This window comes from Cydia pomonella, chromosome 19, assembly GCF_033807575.1.
Source record: "Cydia pomonella isolate Wapato2018A chromosome 19, ilCydPomo1, whole genome shotgun sequence".
In the NCBI taxonomy this organism is placed as follows: domain Eukaryota; kingdom Metazoa; phylum Arthropoda; class Insecta; order Lepidoptera; family Tortricidae; genus Cydia; species Cydia pomonella.
Genome location: NC_084721.1, coordinates 3,026,491 through 3,049,570, shown reverse-complemented (window position 1 = coordinate 3,049,570; position 23,080 = coordinate 3,026,491). Strand labels below are relative to the sequence as shown.

The following is a 23,080-nucleotide window of genomic DNA, read 5'->3' as shown; positions in this document are numbered from 1 at the left end:
TTGTAGGAATTTGAAACTTCTTAAAGACATTCTGATAAAATACATGAAAAGCGATATCAGAGTTTAAAAAAATCATCTTCTGGGGTGGTAAAAAGGGATTGAAAGTTTGTACAGGGAATTAATTTTTTTGTGAGTGAGGGACGTCCATTTTTCCGTGGAACGTCACACATTTTCCGTGGAACGTCACGTGGAACGTCGCGAAGACATAATAATATAAAGGACCAAAATTTTTTGGACTGTAATAGGCGACTAGACCCTTTTTAAAGTCGGTCTTAGCACAAAATGAAATGCTATTCCCTTCCCTTCAAAACCTAAAACCTCATATGCAAAATATCTCCTCTAAGACAAAGTAATTAACTAAAACTAATCCATTAACGGTTATCCAATAATTTTTTTACCTCCATAGGTAACTAAATAGAAAATTTAAATTTGACCTCTAAAATAAATAGGTATATTCTATTATCACCTGTATATCACAAAGTTATTTACTAAAAATCTCTGTAATTCAAAAAACCATAACACGCAGTGAATACTCCGTTTTTGAGGAACGATTTACGAGTTTCTAAATGTGAGAAATACTCGTAATTACCTGATACTGATTGCAAGCGATGGTGTTTCTAATATGAAAACCTTTTTACCATAATTCCCAATTAAGACGAGAAGGTAAACTACCATTTAATCAGTCCATTTTCTATTACCAGCAATAAAGCTTATCATTAATTCGATTAACGACTTCAAACCACACACGCCATTTCTTTCTATAGTACATTCCTAGAATGGTTATTTTATCGCTTATCATTTTCCCATTCCTTGCCTCACTAAGCAGCAGTGACAAACAAACTTTAATTATTGGAGGGAAAAATGTGACGGACATAGGACAATTCCCACACGCTCTCTTCATTCTTTTTACTTGCCCTGGCGAAACTGGCACGTGGGTGTGTGGCGGGTCCATCTTGACTCAGAATATATTTTTGACGGCTGCGCACTGTATTAATATGCAGTGCAATATGAAAATAGAGGCGGTTGCGGGTAGTGAAAATGTTGAAAAGGTATGATGATTGAGTTTTTGAAATTTCCCGTTCATCTAGCGAATATTCACGTCTAACAATATATGCGTTTGGATTGTAGGTATATCTTGGTCACGAAAGACGGTCCGAGCGTAAATGCTAATTTCTAACGCTTGACGCTTGTAGCGTCGAACGCTATTTGAACAACAGGGCTATTACGGACATTGAACATCGAAGTTTCGTCTATTTACCTCTCTGTCACTCTTGCTTGTCATTAGATTGCGGCTCTGCAAGTTACTCAAAGTAATTACTGTGAGTTTAGACTGCGGATAATAACATTTGCGGGTTTTTGAGATGCTGAATACTGGTTATTTCTAATGCAGTTGGCTCTTCTTCTCAAAAGTTCTTATATAGAGCGGTGGAGAAGAAAATAGACGAATGAACGAAACGAAATGGTTAGCGGTAATAGTTTAGCACGGAAATAAACGCTGCAAGCGTCAGCCTGGAGCAAAGTCGGATCGTATTTATTGAGCTCAATTGAAAAGACCTTACAAAAGCATGGAAAGTTTCATCTACCTGGCAAAGTTCTTAATAATAGCTTTCACAACTTAACAATACTTAACTTCCCTTTCATGATAACATTTCCTTATTTCCCTGTGCTCTTACGTTGAACTTTTAAGTATCCTTTTGAAATGAAACCCGTGATAAACGATTTTAACTTCGTGCTTAATAATACAAAGCATCTTAATTTTATAGGCATAAATATTGCGACGAACGTAAACATGTCTTATCAGATCTTACATGCAATGCAAAGTTACAACCATCGGGCAAAGTTGCCAGTTGACCTTTCACTCCACATACGTTAAAATTGTTATTGTATTTTTTATTGTACAGCGCATTGTGACCAGTTTCGAGCTAGTGAGTTTTACCGTATTTAATTTGGTAACGCCATTTCGTAAACCGATTTAATTTCATGTTTCAGGAAAAGAGCATAATACGAATCATAGACAAATACCATAGACACAAATATTTCGATGAACACGGATCATCATTACGTAACGACATCGCACTGTTGGCTGTAAAAGTGCCTCTGCCGCTAGGAAGGAACGTGAAACGAGTCGTGTTGGACAGAGATTTTCCAAAAAATACAATTATGGTCGCGGTTGCTGGATGGGGAAGATTTACCGTAAGTATAGTTTACAGTAAAGATTATTAAAACCGTGTGCAGTTAGTCCAGGGGGCTTACCACGAAAACCGAAATTCGCAAAATTGCGGGGATCTTTCTCTTTTACTTTTACTAAGACGTAATTATACTGACAAAGAAAAATGCCCGCAATTGACGAACTTCGATTTTCTAACCGCGAAACGTTAAATCGTCCAGGTTCTTCTCCGAACGCAGCTCGCTGAGCAGTTGAGCACTGAGCGGACGGCCGTGCGTGCCTGGGATCGTGAATATCATTGTTATTGAATTGTTATTTTTAACAATAAAAGGTATCGATGAGTTCGATTTAAATAAAATTACGCATTTTATGTTCACAGCTTTTATGAAAAAGTTAAAAAATGTTAATGGTGCATTTTAGACCATTGTTCGTGATTTTTTTCTATCGAGTGAAAGTTGTTTAGTCAGGTTTCGAATCGATGAAGTTACCAGATATCGGCCTCAAGATTGATATTCATATTTTTTGGCGGCAGTATTATGATCTAAAAAAGTGCGATTCTCAAAAACTCTGCTGGCTGAACTCACGGCGACTTAACCGGAGATTTGCGGGCCTCGTGGTCCCTGGGAGCACCTTAAGTGGTCGATCCACAAACTTATAAACCAAGAAAGGGAAAGTGAAAGTCATTGTTCTTCAATTTAGGCATATTACAATGCACTTATGAATTTCAAAATCTACCACTGCCCTACACCACAGCCCGAGAAGATAGCGGTTCAAGAAACTTGGGGGAAAAATTATTCGTTGTTTCTTTTTTTTTACTTTATTTAACATGCCACCCATGTAGGTAGGTATTAACATTTAAACAAATTCTTTTTTAATAATTCCTAAAATAACAAAAAATATGCTATACCTAACTATAATTGACACTAACCGGTTTAAATAAAAATCATATTTAAATTTATTTGAAACCAAACAGTCGTATAAACATATCAAAAATTAAAAACAAAGATGTACCGCAGCAAAAAGAAAATACAACAAAAAGACCTGGAGATTCATAATTATAAATCATGTTAACTGAAATAAGTAAAATTATAGCTAATGCATATTTATATAAGATAGAAAAATAACTGATATCTGTACTTAGGTACTAAAACAACTTACGTTGTTGTGCCATATCTGCATTTTACTAGGATAATTTACACTCCGTTAACAGAAAATTATCACAAAATTTGTGATATATCCAAAACTTAGTGTCATGTCATACATTGTAATTTTACGGTGTTTATTTAACATTTACTCATCAATAACTGATATGGCAATAATAAAAATGCTTTTATGACCTAAATGGCAAATAAGTTGAATATTTCCTAAATACAAAACTTTTTGAAAAATATTTTCTTTTGCTTATTTTTGCTTTCTTGCAAACCTGTTTGTTTGTGCTAATCAATCAGGCCCAACTTGATTAATAAATTTAAAAAGTCGTACGATATGTTATTAAATTTCATTCAAAATGATTGTCTTTGTTGCGTCAAGAGTGGTTTTTTATCATAAGAATCGTTAGAGATACAATTTAATAGCGCAGTAATACGTGGATATTATACCTAAATTAAATTCTGCTATATATATATATATATATATATATATATATATATATATATATATATATATATATATATTTTTTTAGCTTAGATAACGGTACAGAAATTTGTCGAGAGAAGAAAATTAATCTTATGACGTTCCTTTTTATAAACTGTTTCATAAATACATTGTACTTACATATTTTTTTCAGGAGACTAATACCGAGTTATCAAAAAACCTTAAGTATGTATGGCAGTTTCTCAAGCCCGAAAGATATTGCCTAAGTCGTTTAGGGGAACCTTTGTGGTCTGGTCAGATGTGTGCATCGAATGACGTCAAAAATTATCCAACTATGTAAGTAGAAGCAACATTAGTTTTCATCATATGTAGCAACTTTGCCGATTTTTGATATTACAAAGGACCCAATTGCATATAGTCGCAACTGTATGTTACATTTATAACAGTTCTAAAATTATAATATCTGTTACCATGCTTTATGAATAGCACATAACGTCAGAACTAGATAAATTGATTTTATACACTTATAATAATAATAATAATAATAAAATTCTTTATTGTGCACTACTAAAGAAAAACTCATAATACAAACAATACAGGACTTAAATTAGTAGGTAACAACAGGCGGACTTATCGCTATAAAGCGATCTCTTCCAGACAACCTTCAGATAGCGAACCGGTGGCAAGAAATAGGCTATTGGGCAGTGCAAAACAACAATAAAACAAGTATACTTATAATATGTTAATTTTAAATTATAAACTACAAACAATAAAACATACACTACATAAACTACATAAATTATTTAAATTACAATAATACACTACATAAACCTACATAAATAAATATTAAGCATTCTAGGGAGTGAAGTAACAACCAGGTAGAGAAAATAAAGGAGAATTTAATGACCAGGACTAAGAAAGTGATAAATAATGCTCTTTAAGACGTTTTTTAAAAATGGTTAAGGATTGAGCTCGTTTTATATCAATGGGCAAAGCATTCCACATTCTTACAGACTGGAAAGTGAAGGATTTGATGTAGAACTTACTAGATGACCGAGGGGGAGCAAGAAGAAGATTTTGAGAACACCTAACAGACGAAAGAAAACTAAACCGCTTTTTAAGGTAACCAGGAGTATTAGGAATAAATAAGGTACTGTAGAGAAGAGAAAGGATATGCGTATTACGTCGAAAACGTATCGGTAACCACTTGAGCTGTGACCGAAAGCTGGAGACATGGTCAAATTTCCGTAGCCCAAAAATGAAACGAATGCACACATTTTGAAGACGTTCAAGCTTGTTTAATTGCTCTTCTGTAAGATCGAGATAAGATATGTCAGCATAGTCTAGAATAGGAAGAAGAAGTGATTGCGCCAGCGCAATTTTAGTGGCAAGCGGTAAAAAGTTGCGGAGACGCCTAAGCGATCCCACGGCAGCAAAAATTTTTCGTCCAACCTCATTAAGTTGCGGACCCCAAGAAAGAGTACGATCCAAAATCACTCCCAGATTCTTAACTTGGGACGAGTACGGGATCTGGACCCCATCGAATAAGATAGGAGGCAGACTCTCAAAATTCACCTTTGCTATATTCATAGGGCTACCAATAATAATGACTTGAGTCTTCGCAGGATTAACTTTAATTCCATAACAGGAGCTCCAGTGCAGAATGCGTTCTAAATCAGAGTTGGTGGATTGAATCAGAGAAGATAAGTTAGCAATCGGGCACTGTGAGTAAATTTGGAGGTCGTCGGCATACAAATGATAAGAGGAAAGGAGGTCACGAGAAATAGAATTAATAAAGATAGAGAAAAGGAGGGGAGACAACACGCCACCTTGCGGGACGCCAGCCAGTGTGTTGCACCACGATGAACGAGTGTCCTCAATTTTAATCCGTTGCCGACGACCTTCCAAGTAACTACGAAACCACCTAATTGCAGAAGGAGATATGTTAAGGCTACTTAGTACCCCTACTTATATTATTTGGGTTTTACTTTCGTAGGGTATTTACTTTCAAAAAGGCTCAACTTTGCCTACTAGGATAAATTACATGTCTACATCAAATAAATCGTTATTATTGAGATTATTTAAACTTATTTTATTTTTATGTTATTTAAGTCATGCTTTAATAAAAACACATTTAGGTATTTATTTATTAAACCATTTCTTTATTTACATACACGTGTCTATGAAATTTGAATAGTAGTTATAGCGGACACATCAGTACATGACTGTTTACATCACCATAAATTTTTATGGTCCTATTTTTTTGTTGCATAGCCACGACTCCGGCTGCGCGTTGGTCACCAAGTCCGGACACCAACTCGGCCTGGTGTCCTACAGGATACCCACAGTTCCAGAAGTCGTTGTATACACAAACGTCTCCCATTTCCTTCCATGGATAAGGAAGCATGCACGCAAGTTGTTCTGTGAAGTGTCCAAATTGCCAGTAGATAAAAATGAAGATGATTACTACGGGGAAGATCCGAATGAAGAACCAGACAAGAATGCTTTAATGCATGAACTAGATAGGCCAGATGAGTAGAAAGACGGTTTTTTGCAATGAAGTACACAAAAAATAACCTGATATTTTTTTTATATAAACGCAAACTTAAACTAGACGTAGGCTGTAGTAATTCTAAAAGTTTTTTTATTTAGTCTTAACTACCAGAGCATAATGAATTTAGATTTTTTTCGAGTGGCAATGTTTTTATACGTCATCAAATGCAACGTTTTCAGGTAAAACAAAGTAGTGGTACATTGCGTGCTGAATTATTTTATATGTAAAAATAAAAGTCGTCCATTTTTTATAAAACCTATGAGATTATGTTCATTAAAGCCTAATCTAACGTCGTATCAAAAATACACGCTGTATAATTACCATATTAATTACCACTACGTTGATGCTCACGTTGTAAATGATTTGTTAAAGAAAAGTGTGTGCACTTTTAGGCCCGGATAATGGCAATGTTACTACTGTCACCTCCAGAGTGTCAGCGTCGAATTTTCACTATGTGACGTCACACTGTGGAACGACGCCATTAGGGTTCTGCTCGAGAATTCTCGAGAAATTTGTCTTTCGTCAAGGCCGAAATGAAAAAAACTCAATGCCTCGAGAACTCGAGAAATAAATCTCTTGTTATAAGTAAAGAGAAAACATGCATTATATGCACGAGATGTGTCTATAGTGTACTTCTTTAGGTAGGTAAATAAATGACGGAAAATGTTTTTTTTTTACATTTTCAGGTACTTAAACATTTATTAGTTAATCAACGAAATAAAAAACTGCCTTGATCCATCCCCTATCGTTCTGGCTTCAATAGATTTTAATGTTTTGTAACTTTTGAACTGCTACCCTCAGATGTCTAAAGAATTCGTCTTGTTTCATTACTATGTTTCCTTTTTTTAGCATTAGGAAAAAGGTTAACAATCTTGACGCGTCTTTTTATTGAAAAACGCTTTCAGTAAATTCGTCGTAACTATTACTTATGAAAGAAAAAGTATATTACGTAGTAAAATCTTTTTTAAGTTTGTCACATCGCGTTAAATTTATTGACTTGAATATTCTTGCCTAATAAAATACCCTATTGTGGGTTGTTTACATTCCGTGAAATACCGAAAAAAATGCACGTTTTTTTTTGTTTGTTGTTGAATTTTTGATTATTAAGTGCAATTTATGGTACCATATGTCTAGTTATTGATCTCATCTACTACTCCTATGCGTCTGATTATATATATAATAAAGCAAAAAAAAAATAACATGGTGTTTTTTTTTATACTTTCAAAATTTCTCGGGATACTCGAGAAACTCGAGAAATCCTGGTCGAGAATTCCCGTGCCTCGAGAAATAAAAAAGGTCGAAAAACTAGAAACCCTAGACACAATACTTGTTGGTTGGAATTGAGTTTTTTTATACTTAGGTATATGTTTCAAATCTATTTCAAATACATATTTACACCCCAAGTTACGTGCTCAGCCTAGTTTGAGATCCACCAGACGTCCTGATATGTATACTAACGTGGTTTTAATTTTTTTTTGTTGGCCCAAAGTTGAACCACGAAAACAATCAGGCTATGGGCGAATATTTGGCTTTGTGGCCTAGACGTCACATCTCATATAAGTTCATATGTTTTTTACAAAATTTTGGATTTCTTCATAGTTACATCCGATATATCAAAAAGTATCGTTACAACATACTTAGAGTTCAAAAGGGCACCTCAGAACCACCGAAACTCGTGAATAATGTTGTACTTCCCGCTTGATATATCTGCAGCATGTTCTATACAAATTGCGTAATAAAATTTAAGTGGGCCGTGATTTGATAAATTAATCCAATGATCACTTTGATTGCGTGGGCGGAGACGTGCGAGATTTGCATACAATCATTTATAAACCGTAAGTATTCAAAATCACTTTCTGACAGCAATTTGTTATTAAAACATGGTCGTGTCAGTATGTGACACCGTTTTTGCCCCAAGAGGTGGTCCAAGCTTACTCTGCATAGAATTTGCAATGTCAAAGTGTGGAAAAGTCATCATTACTGTCAAATTTCTATAAAAATGTGATGTTTATAAAAGAACTCCGTCACCATATTCTGTTCAAGTGTGTGAAAAATTAACATAAACTAACTATAGAGTGGAATTTGCTCATTAATAATTATACATAACGGATAAAAAGGTAAATGTTTTCATTAAAACTTACTAGTTACTGGTTTACAAATGCAAATTTTTCCATGGTAAATGTTTTGATGTAAAAATTTTACATTTTGCATGTACTTTCCTGAGGGTCTAGAGTATGGAATTCTTCAAAAAAGGAGTGGACAGATTTTTAAGGGGTCGGCAACGTGCAGGAGTTGCAGGCGTCCATGGGCTACGGTGACTTCTTACCATCAGGCAGGCCGTCTGCTTGTTTGCCACTGACGTGGTATATATTTTTTATAAATAAATGAAATTAATCGTACTCGGCGAGAAGAAGTTGATAACTAGATATAGAAATTTGATCTTAAAATATAATTTACATAAGGTTAAAATTTCTTCAATTTTATATTTAGAATTATGAACATGACGGGGGAAATATTCGTTTTTACTCCAGGGCAGATTTAGAAGGTTACCTACATGGTTAAATAGATTTAAAACCTTACTTGAGCATTCCTTTAATTTCTCAGAAGATAATTAATAAGAATAATAAGAATAATATTTATTTCAAGAATTTGGCATTACAAGACCAGCAGTACATTGATCCCCACACTAGGCTCAGCCTGTCACGTGGGAATCTCAGAGAAGTATCGAAATGGTGCGGTTCTCATTTTAACAGAATACATTATTGTTAAAGCTAAATTAAATTAGATTTTTTTATTATATGACTAACTATCAAACTAAGCACAAAAACAGTTAAAAAGGTCTCAGTAAGTTGTATGTAAGTGAAAGTGTTTATGTGAGGGTATGTGTGTATATATGTGAGTATGTATGTATGAATATGTGCGTGTGTATAACTACGAAATGTGAGAGAAAACAAAATAAAAGAAAAGTAGCTGTAGAAGTTATTCATCTTTCGGGAGCAGACGCAATTGAATATTGTCGTCTACTACAGTCATTTCAAAATATCCTCTGACTCATCATAGTTCCAAGAAAGTAGTAGGGGTTGGATATGCCTTTTTGCTTCAGTTAAGTTACAGTGCCTTATGTCGCAGATTTTTACTAATTTATTGTATAAATGCGGAAAGAGATAAGCCGAGAATCTCATAGCAAAAGCAGTTTTAACAGGGGGCTTGGGAATTTTGTACACTCTTTTTAGTATCATGTCTTGTAGATTAGGCTGACGACTGACCATATTGTGTACGTAAAGGGAAGCACGCAGTAAAAACAATCTACGAACACTTAAGACGTGCGCTTTAATAAAAAGTTCAGAAGTAGAATACCGTCGGGGGAGTCCTAGGCAGACTTTCAGAACTGCTCTTTGTGCTCGCTCTAAAGTGATTAAAGTTGATTTAGTAGAACCACCCCAAGCGAGTATACAATAACTTAAAATAGACTGACACAGAGCCAAATATACAACTCTAAGCAGGTGAGTATCCGCAACCTCCCGTAAAAGTTTCATAGTGTATATAAGTTTGCGAACCCTACCAGACGTCGCTGAAATATGTTTTTTAAAGTTAAGGTTCTCGTCGACTATAACGCCTAAGTATCTGAGTGAACTGGTTCTATTTATACCGTCACAGGAGCACGCAGAGGTAGGCGGTGTTATGCAAATGTGACTGTGGATTTTAAGACAAGAAAAGGCAGGTGGAGGACATGATGCCGCTGTTTTATGAAATCCGATAAATTTTGATTTGTCAGTGTTAAGGGTTAAAAGATTCTGGTTTAGCCAAATGGATAGTCGTTGTAACCCTGCTGTAGCCACAGCATAGGCGTCCCGCCATGAGTCACCATGAAACACTATGGCTGTGTCATCGGCGTAACATAAAACTTCACTATTTTTAAGGTCTAGCGACATGATGTCGTTGATATATGCAATGAATAACGTAGGACCAAGTATGCTGCCTTGTGGTACGCCGAATATCACAGGCTTCGCAGCACTAGTGACGTTTCCTATTTTAATATGCTGGCTTCTATTCGTAAGATAGCTAGAAAACCAATCCAACGATTTTCCACGGATTCCAAAAGCCTCCAGTTTTCTGAGCAGGATGGGAATCGACACCGTGTCAAAGGCTTTTGCCAAATCGAGGAAAACACCAATGCATTCTTTGCCTTCATCAAGATGTGAAACGACAAGATCTGTTAATTTTTTTACAGCCTCATCCGTAGACTTTCCTTGGCGAAAGCCAAATTGACGGTCAGACAGGAGCTGATTTTTTTCCAGGAATTGGACAAGACGCTTGTGTACTAGCCGTTCAAGTAGTTTAGAATAAGCTCCAAGGAGTGAGATCGGCCGGTTGTTAGTTAGGAAACTTTGTTTATCTAAAACTAACTTGTTATTTATGAAAATGTTATTTTTTCAAACTAGAGCGACAATTAAAAGCCATTAAATTGAGTTAATGGTATACAGTATGTCTCCCACCATGGGGCTACTTACCGGGTAAAGTTGCCGGGCAATCTTATACAGATGGCAAATTTACCGTAAGCGAAAATACACACATTTCAATTCCAGACATACAAATTATCTAATTATTATGCAATTCTTATCTCAACGATGTGAAAATTGCAGTATTGAATACCGCGATGACTCTGCGATCCACGCAAATTACAGCGAAGTACTCTATCATGTACGATCACGTTATAAATGACTTTATGGTTTACAGTACTCATAAAGTCCACATTGTAACGAGGCACAAGTAAATATGAAACTAATAACGTTGAAAATAGGGTTTGTTTGCTGGAATTTGATGTTCAAGTAGGCATTGATATGCAAAATAGATGAACTTATATTTATCTTCTGAATTGCAGGAAGGAAGAAACACCATAGTCGGTATACCGGTGGGCCCGGGCCTTAGATCATTTAATAACCGAAGTAGCCTTTAAGAGCTTACCCCTCTGCAGAAAACCTTGCACAATAATTTTACTTATTGTATGGACTGACTTTTATCTGATTCTCATACTTCTTTTTTGCCCCTTCTCCGCAAAAATCGGCAGATCGTTTTGTACAGAAAAAAGACGTATAAGAAGTATAAAGTCTTTTGATATCATCATTGCATGTTAATGGGATTATTTTACTTCGAGATTCTAATGTTATGTGGACTGTACTCGAACAAATTAAGACGAGACACGAGACGATACACCGCGGAATTTAGGACAGGCTAGGTCAATTGTAAAAAGCACTCCTTGCTGAGCTGTAGACCGTCCGGCAATATTGATTATAAATTTTTCACAATATTTTCTAAAACATACATAATAATCAGCCATGAGAATTTAAGAAAACTTTATAATATTTTTACCTAACTTTAGCGCCTTGTACCGGACAAATAGCCGTCGGGCCAATATAAAAGTACATACTAACACTACATTTTATTCATGAGAAAATAAGTAAAGTCTGGCGGCTCTGGGATGGCCGCACGGTATAGCACATCTATAGGATCCTACCATTTATGGCCTGCATAGAAAATTTCAGAATATAGGTACTTAAGGTTAATGTGATGATGACCGTATATAATTTTAGGTAAGATCGTCTGCAAGCTCTTTCATAGTTTCTAATTCTTACGTTTGTACATACACTCCACTTAAGAGGCTGTCAATACCTAAAGCGCGCACACTGTCTATTTGTATCGGAGTAAATGAGATAGCAATAGAAAAAGCAGATAAGAAAAATATTTAAATAAAAAAAAATTGATTATTAGTGTAATATTTTACTCAACCACGGTTTAGATATAAATGTTTTGAAATTGTGATTTTAATTGCAGACCCATAAGTTAAAACAATAAAGACATAAAACCGTTTAATTGTGATTTTAAGACCAATCTTTGCAATTATTTTCTATCGAGCCGATTTCGTTCAATCATGTATCGAGTACAACCACGGTCTTTGAAATATAATTAATATGAACATATATTTTTCTTACTTGACTAAAACAAATAGTCTTTCTTAAAAAACTGTTTAAGTAACATCAATTTCAAGGACATTGGGTCACTCTAATCGATAAAGTAAGGAACGAATATATCAGAGGCAGCTTTAAAGTCGCTCCTATTAACGAGAAAGTTATTGAAAAACGCCTTAGATGGTACGGACATATACAAAGACGACCCGAAGACCACATCGTCAAAACAGCGTTAAACTTGCCGACGACGAAGCGTGGAAGCGGAAGGCCCCCCGCCACTTGGTTGACGACGGTCCAAAAAGACCTTATAGTACAAAAGATCGACAAGAACCTAACCAGGAATCGTGCCACCTGGAGGCTTAGGACAAGGAAGGCCGACCCCAAATAGGGATAAAGGTCCAGGATCATGATGAATTTCAAGGACATTGGGTGTTGACAGCCCCTTAAGTACAGATGGTCGGTAGAGCAGAAGGAGCGAAGCGCTTCTTTCTGACTGTGTCTAAGCGAAGTAGGTACGTATACAAATACGAGAGTTTCGCCGTATGACGGTCTTTGTAAAAAAAAATTATACTTATGGCGGCTTCGAGCAACACCGGTTAGGGAATCGGCATTGGTACTATTTCCCCTCTGCCGAAGGACATGCCCAACTGGGCATAGCGCGGTGCGTGTTGTGACTCGTCCGTACACATAAAGAGATCGAGGTGTGCAATATTTGTCTTTCACGTGTGTCATTTTCTATGTATTATTATGTATGTATGTATATACTTTATTGTACATAGAAATAAAAACACGAAAAACACAGTATCATCATCATTGCAGATTGGATTTTGTATGTAGTGAGTGAGAAGTGCGACTGTGTGCACGTTTCCCCCCGCAAAAAATGGCAGATGATTTGTGCGGTAAGATATCGCTTGGGCTCCTTCCGACTTCTGACGTGTCAAAAGCTGGTGTTGTTCGAAATATGGCGGTCTTGCCCACATTGACCTCTTAGGACACAAAAGCAAATAAAAACCGGCCAAGTGCGAGTCGGACTCGCCCATGATGGGTTCCGTACCATTTATGACATATTAAAAAAACTACTTACTAGATCTGGTTCAAACCAATTTTCGGTGGAAGTTTGCATGGTAATGTATATCATATATTTTTTTTAGATTTTTCATTCTGTTATTTTAGAAGTTACAGGGGGGGGACACACTTTTTTTCACTTTGGAAGTGTCTCTCGCGCAAACTATTCAGTTTAGAAAAAAAATATATTAGAAACCTAAATATTATTTTTGAAGACCTATCCCTAGATACCCCACACGTATGGGTCTGATGAAAAATTTTTTTTTTTTAATTTTATGACGTATTAAAAAAGAACTACTTACTAGATCTCGTTCAAACCAATTTTCGGTGGAAGTTTGCATGGCAATGTATATCATGTATTTTTTTTTGATTTTTCATTCTGTTAGTTTAGAAGTTACGGGGGGTGGGGGGGGGGGACACATTTTTCCACTTTGGAAGTGTCTCTCGCGCAAACTATTCAGTTTAGAAAAAAATGATATTAGAAACCTCAATATCATTTTTAAAGACCTATCCATAGATACCCCACACGTATAGGTTTGATGAAAAAAGATTTTTTGAGTTTCAGTTCTAAGTATGGGGAACCCCCAAAATTTATTGTTTTTTTTCTATTTTTGTGTAAATATCTTAATGCGGTTCATAGAATACATCTACTTACCAAGTTTGAACAGTATAGCTCTTATAGTTTCGGAAAAAAGTGGCTGTGACATAATCGGACAGACAGACGGACATGACGAATCTATAAGGGTTCCGTTTTTTGCCATTTGGCTACCGAACCCTAAAAAGGAGGTTCATCGTAGAACTTTGGGCTGTTTCCGTTGTCCAAATTAGCAGTTTTTTTTTCAATGGTATTCTTTGCAAAAATGAATTAGATGGTTGCCCTGAACTTAGATTTAAGCTATGATTGTACCTATTTACAAGAATTCATTTAATTTTCCCTGTTTTGCATGTAAACGCGGAAGCTAATTTGACCCACTTCCCGATTTTCGATTGCGCTGAAATTTTCATACCTATGTAAATCGGATGACAATGCAATATTATGATGACATGGAGCTGATCTGATGATGGCCACCCAGGAGGTGGCCTGGCCATGGAAACTATGATGAAACAACGCAAACTAATTGTGTTTGGAGTTGATGAGTATTATTAAGGTCTGTTTTTTTTATTCCGTAGACTAAAATGACGTTTCATATGTAAGACATGACATTTCTTAGTACCCCATGAAATTTCATTTTAATCTACTTACGGAATAAAAAACAGAAGAAAAGTACAGTCAGCGATAAAAGCTTGTACCAAAAATATTTTTTTTGCCAAAAACTTATTTTAAAAGACTATTTCTTAGTTAAACAATTTTCAATCTCAAAAACTTGAACACAGATTATAGAAGTAGCAGTTAAGTGCGGCATTTCTTCTGAACATATAAGGAACCCTTGGAAGTTGTGGAAAACAGTCAGTCACGTTTTTATTCCGCACAGCTAGCCACGGTAGCTAATGAACAATGCCATGTTCCTTGCATACGCGTAACAGCCGTAAGTGACATTTGAAGACTCATTCAATTGTTTACTGTATTCTTGAGCAATAAATTCCAAGTTCAGACTTTAAATGGTACTTATAGTTTGGTGGGGCAGTTCTGTAGGTACTCCAAGTCTCACAGCTGGGCATTATTTACGAAAGTGCTTTTGACGTTTTACGATGATATTGAAAATTTATTGAATAAGCAGACGAATCGCCTTATGGTAAGCAATAATAAAAAAATAAATAATAGGACATTATTAAACAAGTCCCACAGTAAGTAAAGTAAGCTCGATACGGTTTGTATTGAGGGTACTTAGACGACGATATATAATTATAATATTTATGGTTTTTCGAATTGTAAGTTTTTCGGAACTTATGCACGAAATGTTATTTGATATTTACCAGTCGCTTTTCGGTGAAGGAAAACATCGTGAGGAAACCGGACTAATCCAAACAAGGCCTAGTTTTACCCTCTGGGTTGGAAGGTCAGATGGCAGTCGCTTTCGTAAAAACTAGTGTCTACGCCAAATCTTGGGATTAGTTGTCAAAGCGGACCCCAGGCTCCCTTGAGCCGTGGCAATATGCCGGGACAACGCTAGGAAGAAAAAAAAAATACTTAAATACCTAGAAAACACCCATGACTCAGGAACAAATATCCGTGCTTATCACACGACTAAATGCCCTTACCAGGACTTGAACCCTAGGCAGGCCAGACCGGTCGTCGAAAGCAGTAAATACCGTCACCCAAGAACATCTGCAACACCACAGGGGATGCAAATATGTTGCCGTCCTTTGCACTCTTTTCTTGAAGGTTTGAAGGTCGTCTTGTTCCGGAAAAACCGCAGGCGACAGTTCATTCCATAGTTTAGCTTTGCGAGGCAGGAGGTGGAAAAATGCACAGTTGAGGTCTGTCAACCATCTAAGTGGTGAAGAAAGTATAATTAATGCTATCCACTTTTTTCACTATAACATTAGCTAGGAAATTAAGTGCGACTGTGTGCGTCAGATCGGTCTGGCAGATATATCTGCCAGGCAAATCTATAAATGTAATTATGGCAGTATTAGGGGCACCAGCTAGCTCCTCTTGCCCTTCTATGACAACTATTAAAGTTATAATTATGTCACTAACTGTAATACTACGTCGATGGCAAACAAGCATACGGCTCGCCTAATGGTAAGCAGAGGACCTACACACGTACCTACTAAATAAAAAGTAACGAAACCCTTCAGTCTGATGCCGGAATCGAACCGGTGTTCAGCTTACGTGGTTAACGCCCCTGAACCTCTTATTAGATGTCTCACTAAAATACTGAATTAGTTTACAATAGTTTATTTATCTTTGAGTTTTTACAATTAAAACAATACAAATCCTTCTTTCAATCGCTTGAGTTTTTCCTCTCAGTCGTAATCTAACTGTCGATTTCACATTTTACCAAAACTGCGACAAAACTATCTGTCACTTGTCAAACACTTGACAGAATAAAACTAAAAGATCGTTCGAGATATCCTTAATATCTAATATTCTAAACCACAAATTCCATCGCCGCGTAGAAGACACACGAGAAAAACCGGCGAAGATCATGTAAGACCATGTTCAGTTGAAGGTTCCGTAGTTACCCGTCCGTCAAAATAAACATTTTGCAAAACTCAAAAACGGCTGAACCGATCAGGTTCACTTTAGTTTATCTTGAAAGTCTTTACTTAGCTTTACTATCATGATATTTTCATATTTGTTTGGACCCATGCTTGAAAAGTTAGAGGGGGGAGACACAACTTATTTTTCTTTCAGAACGATTATTTCCGAAAATATTATGGTTATTTACAAAATGGTTCTTGAAGGCCCATATTCGTTTTGAAAGACCTATCCAACGACACGCCACACTCTAAGGTTGAAGCGAAAAAAAATTCATCTCCACGTTTTGTGTAGGGGAGCCATCCCAAAAAAAAAAACAATTTTCTAGTTTTTATTTTACAACTTTTTCCGCCTAACTAATTTATATATTCGTGCCAAATTTCAGTTTTCACACTAACAATCACGGTGCATAGCCGCTGACGGACAGACAGACGGATAGACAAACATACAGACAGATATGGCGAAACTACAAGGGTTCTCAGTTAACTACTGAACCCTAAAAATGGGCTTTTAAGTCTGTTTTTATGTCCACAGGAAAGACGGAATACTAACCTTAACTCATACTTAAAAGTTTTGACCTTAATGTATAGAATTGAGATTAAATTGTCATGGAATTTCAGTTTCTAAATAAATCGTGAACTCGCAACAAGGAAATGAATTTAACTTGATACTCGGAACTCCTTGTCGCAGCCTATAACTTCGTTTAGCGTCGACTTGTTGTTTCTTTAAATTCTTGGATTTCTTGGTGAATTAAAACGGAATGTTATTTACGAAGATTTAATATTAATGATTACCAAACCCAAACCATTGTTAACGAAATCTTTATTTGTAGGTTGGAGTCCTTTTGAGTTGCGTTTAAGTCTTTATTTAGAGGTTGGAATCCGTTTGAATTGCGCTTAAGTCTTTATTTGGAGGTTGGAGTCCGTTTGAATTACGCTTAAGTCTTTATTTGGAGGTTGGAGTCCTTTTGAGTTGTGCTTAAGTCTTTATTTGGAGGTTGGAGTCCTTTTGAGTTGTGCTTAAGTGTTTATTTGGAGGTTGGAGTCCTTTTGAGTTGTGCTTAAGTCTTTATTTGGAGGTTGGAGTCCTTTTGAGTTGCGCTTAAGTCTTTATTTGGAGGTCGGAGTCCGTTTGAATTGCGCTTAAATCTTTATTTGGAGGTTGGAGTCCGTTTGAATTGCGCTTAAGTCTTTATTTGGAGGTTGGAGTCCTTTTGAGTTGTGCTTAAGTCTTTTATTTGGAGGTTGGAGTCCTTTTGAGTTGCGCTTAAGTCTTTATTTGGAGGTTGGAGTCCTTTTGAGTTGCGCTTAAGTCTTTATTTGGAGGTTGGAGTCCTTTTGAGTTGCGCTTAAGTCTTTTATTTGGAGGTTGGAGTCCTTTTGAGTTGCGCTTAAGTCTTTATTTGGAGGTTGGAGTCCTTTTGAGTTGCGCTTAAGTCTTTATTTGGAGGTTGGAGTCCTTTTGAGTTGCGCTTAAGTCGAATATGGAGGACCTGCGCGAAATCGCCTTTTCATACAAACGTAGTCCTCATTTTCCTCTTTGGATATTAACATTATTCAAAATATTTTGACACTATTATATCAACCACAGCTATGCCCTTATGTTTGAGTTTTATCGAATTTTTAATAGATTTAGAAGTATTTAAAAAATTGTATGAAATCAGTTTTTCGCACATTTTTTTTACAATAATCATCGAAAAAAGTCAAACGTAGGGGCATAGCTATGGTTAATATACATCACATTATGTAAAAAATAATTTTCGTAATGTCAATATCCAGAGAGGAAAATGGAGACTATATGTATGGAAAAGCGGCCGTTCCCTTTCCTCTTAAAGACTCAATAAAGGACTCGACTTGAGGAAATTTTTCAAGCGCAGAATCTCGTAAAAACGAGTACATTTCTTCAAATTTAGTGTCCAACCTCTGTATGTATTTCCTAACTTTATTTGCAAGAAGTTAAATTTAGTTGTCAAATCGCCTGCTAGATGTCGCTATACCATGCGTTGAAAATCCTAGATCGCGGTGTTAAGATTTTTCCAAGAAACATGACGTCTGCCCCGTGTCCGTACTAAACATTGTCGATGAGTACAATCTGAATCTCTTCAAGGCTAGAGTAAATAGGTATCTCATAGGTAAGCGTGCTCCACCGTAGACCGCATCATCACTTACCATCAGGTGTGATCGGGGTCAAACGCCTCCCTATCCTCCATAAAAAAAAAAGTCAAGCTTTTATAACAGTTGTACCTCTATTGAATTTATTACATTATTGTATAGTCAACAAGAGTGCTTTTCTTTTTGGGCCTTTTTACATTTAGACTCAAGAGACCCGAATTACTACCAACACTATTTACACATATCTGTGAGATGCGAAAGAACGAGTTAGACCAAGCTAAGTTGGCAACGACTTTGATAGAGGCGGCGCAAGTGTCATGGCTGCTCTATACGATGGCCCAGCGCTGGACTAGCAAGATAGTGATAGATGAAACTTCTGCGAAAAGTTGGTTGGCAAGTGAAATTCGGTAATATAATTTTCGGCGAAAAGGCAGGATACCCAAGATAGTCATGCGATGGAGATGGTTCCTCTAAACGATGGGCCAGAGCTGACCCGATCGAGATAGCCATGCGATGGTTGAGAGCACGTGCTATGGAATGCGCACCATCGCTAACCCACTACCTTTGATGTGCGGACGAAAAACCGACACCGTGGCCATCCCATCGCCATCCCACCGCGCCATAAGCTATCCGACACGTCGACACGCTGGCCCATCTTAGTGGGCCAGTACGATGGCCCATCGTGTAGAGGAGCCATTAAGTAAACGTCATAACTTTTTTTTTTCATTCAATATAAAATGATACAATAATACAAGGGGTTGAGTTGAGACCTTCTAGTAGGTATATAGTACCTGTGTCAGAAAGTCTCGCTCTTCCAATTGGTAACTAATTAGAATATTTTAATATGATTTGAGTATAACTATGTTACATTGAGTATCTTAAGAACTAAAACTAAAGAACTAAGTAACAAAATTGCAAGCTAAGCATGTGTGTGTGTGTTTATGTTGTGAATTACAATAATAATATAATTTCATTGTAGTTTGATGTTTAGAATAACACTTGCACCGTCTAGGCTATCAAAATCGCTGCCAACTTAGCTTGTTCTGACTCTAGACACATTAGAATTAAATTGCTCGACACTAGGATCCATCTTGGGTTCGAGTTTGTCCTTTGTCGAGACCGACGCGAGATAAATATGCGTCAGCATAGTGTAATTAAGCACCGCAGTACGCTGACTTTTTCACCCTAGACAGAATATTCATCATCGTATCAGCCGAAAGAGGCTCCTGACATAGGCCTCCCCAGAAGCCGGAACTTTGCCGGAGATTCTTAGCACTCCTGACGCAGCCAGTGCCCTGACCACCTACCATAGCCAGAGCAACGCAGCGATTGATCGATGGAAGTTGCAGGTAACGTGGCAGCACCGCAATCATATCTTGCTAAATTTGAAACCAGTCGCTTTCATGATTCGACCTTCAGATTGGAGCCAGTGGGAGAAGACCTTGTACTTAAAATAATCAAGACCTTAAAATCGTCCGCTCTGGGAGATGACGGTATCTCTTTAGACATGTTGCTTCTTACCCTTCCCCATTCTCTAGGTGCAATCACTGCAATTATTAACAAATCTATTTCTACCTCCGTTTTTCCTGACGCCTGGAAGGTTGCATTGGTAACGCCGCTTCCTAAAACAAATAATGTCACAAGCTTTAAAGATTTAAGACCGATTAGTATACTTCCGTGTTTGTCCAAAATACTTGAGCGCGTGGTATACATGCAACTGTCAGCTTTTCTCGAAACAAATAAAGTTCTCCCAACCCTGCAATCTGGTTTTCGCAAATCTCGTAGCACGACGACGGCACTCCTAGATGTAGTTGATAATATTTTGTCAGCACAAAACGAGGGTCATAGTACGATATTGGCACTTTTAGATTTTTCACGTGCTTTTGATGCCATAAACACGCAATTATTACTATCCAAAATGAAATACTATGGTTTTGAGTCAGATACGGTCGCATGGTTTGCCAGTCGCTGCTGGCGTGGCTGCGCGCCTACCTGGCGGCGCGCGCGCTGCGCACGGTGGTGCGCGGTCACGCCGGCGAGTGCGCCTCCGTGCGCTACGGCGTGCCCACTGGCTCGGTCTATGGTCCTGTCGGCTACATCATGCACGTAAATAGTCTATGTAATGTGGTACGCGATTGTAAGATTTATATGTATGCAGACGATACGTGCATGCTGTACGCAGACAAAGACATAGCGGTTGCAATGGAAAAAGTTCAAAATGACCTGGACAACGTAATCAAATGGGCACACGATAATGGCATTATCATAAACCTCAATAAGACAAAATGTATGCATATACGCTCACCATATAATAAACCCCTGCAGGCGAATTTAAGTATAGTTGGGCATGACTACGACTGCTTGCACAAGGGGGGGCGAGACTGCAGATGTAGTGAAATCGTCTTTGTGAATAGCTTTAAGTACCTCGGGGTAACAGTAGACTGCGACATGTCATGGGCGGCACATGTTAATAACGTATGTGATAAACTCAAATCTGTGCTCGGAAAATTTTATCACTTACGAAGTGTAGTAAACAGAGCCACACTATACATGTTGTATCACGCGCTTGTAGACTCGATTATATCCTACGGTCTAAGTAGCTACGGCCGCACTTTTCCCTCATACCTAGATCGAATAAAAGCAATACAAATTAGGTTTTTAAAATATTTAGTAGATAAAAAAACAAAACAGGCCAATAGAAGTAACTATGACAAACTTTTTCCGATTTGCAACATATTACCAGTGCATGAAAAACGGTCCTTGCTTATAGCTCTGGAACAGTATCAGCGTAATGATTATAAAAAAACGATAGAACATAAAATACAAACAAGAAGCGTCACCAAGGAAATAAACCTACGTAGGTTGTTTATACCGAAAGTCTGTAACTACTATGGAAAACGTACTCGAAAATATTTAGTGCCCATGATTTTAAATAAATTACCAGAGCAGTTAAGATCCTGTCAAAACGTATCAAAGGTTGTGTATAAAAAACGATTAAAAAAAGCATTAATGCTTGGACTGGAACGGGTCACATGATTAAAAGGCCAACCGATTGCTTTATGTATTTATGTAAAAGGAAGTTAATACCTTGCACGTGTTACCGTAAAATGTATAATTATGTATAGGTAGTATAGCGCTAATATTAATACACTCGGGGGCAGTGGGATGCTGCACCCTGATAGCTTCATTATCCCACACACTTTGTTTAGCTTCACTCCGTGTGTTTGTTGTTTTCCAGTATCTGGTTGAAATGAAATCGAGCACCTATACCTACTGTTCCCATGACAATGCAGTAACAGACTGACTAAATAGGTAAACAAACCTAGTTAGATAGTCTGTTATTGCTACTAATGTTTATGTTAGCTTAATGTTTATCTAGTCTGCCTGTCTAAAGCTATTACAATTGTTTGTAAGAAATCGCACTCGCACTATAAATATAGCTATAAATCAAGTAAGCAATAACTTACTTAACAATGTTGGAGGGTAGAATAAGTTTTCTGCCAACAAACTGCTATGCAGTTTGGCAGATAAGCGATCATAGCCGATGTAATTTCTCTTTTATAAATAAATTAATAAAAAAAAAAAAAAGTTATCTTAGTGGCCGCACGCAAGTAGTTCAAATCCCAAACAATACTAGTTTATATGCAAAATCAAAGCCATCTGTCGTCTCCAGAGGTGTGCCGCAGGGCTCAATCCTGGGTCCGCTCCTTTTTATTCTCTACACAGCTGATGTCAGTGGTATCATTGAGAATTGTAATTTTCACCTTTACGCTGATGATATCCAAATTTACATATCTTTCGACCCAATTGAAACTGGTTATGCCGTTGACAAATTAAACAAAGATCTTGAGAATATTACAGCCTGGTCCGAGTCAAACTGTTTAGTATTAAACCCTAGTAAATCCAAAGTTATGTTTTTTGGTTCCAAGAAACAGATTAACCAGGTGGAAAACCATCAACCGATTATCATTATCTCGGGAAATGAGGTAGAACGTGTATCGGAGGCGCGAAATCTGGGAGTTTTGATGGATGAGTCATTGCGTTTCGAGGGTCACATAGCGCAAATTGCGAAGAACGCATTTTACAGACTTAAAGTACTTTATCGGATTCGCGATTTCCTTAGTGTTGATTTGCGAATTAAGTTTTGTCTTTCATTAGTAGGTACTCTCTAAATTTGATTATGCTGATGTCGTTTATGGCCCACGTTTATTAGCTAGTACAGACCGGATGGTGCAAAGAGTGCAAAACGCCTGCACACGTTACTGTTTTGGAGTCGCCCCACGAGAGCACGTGACGCCATACTTGAACTCAGCACGTATTCTTAAAATGTCATTACGCAGAGAATTGCATCTTTCATCTCTGTTATTTGGTGTTTTTAAAACGTCTAAGCCAGAGTATCTATTTAATAAGTTTAAATTTCGTGGTAGCAGGTCAAGCTTGTATGGAATCAGATCGGTTTGCGATGATTTGTTACTGCCT

General features: G+C 37.1%; 1 protein-coding gene across 1 annotated transcript; it reads left to right on the top strand.

Annotated features, from left to right (window-relative positions):
- The first annotated feature begins 406 nt into the window (after positions 1-406).
- Positions 407-6,803, top strand: LOC133528422 (duodenase-1-like). The gene is made up of 4 exons (XM_061865808.1): positions 407-1,049; positions 1,990-2,193; positions 3,954-4,096; positions 6,035-6,803. The coding sequence occupies exons 1-4, from the start codon at positions 777-779 to the stop codon at positions 6,297-6,299; spliced, it is 885 nt and encodes a 294-aa protein (XP_061721792.1). The 5' UTR covers positions 407-776; the 3' UTR covers positions 6,300-6,803.
- Positions 6,804-23,080: the final 16,277 nt, after the last annotated feature.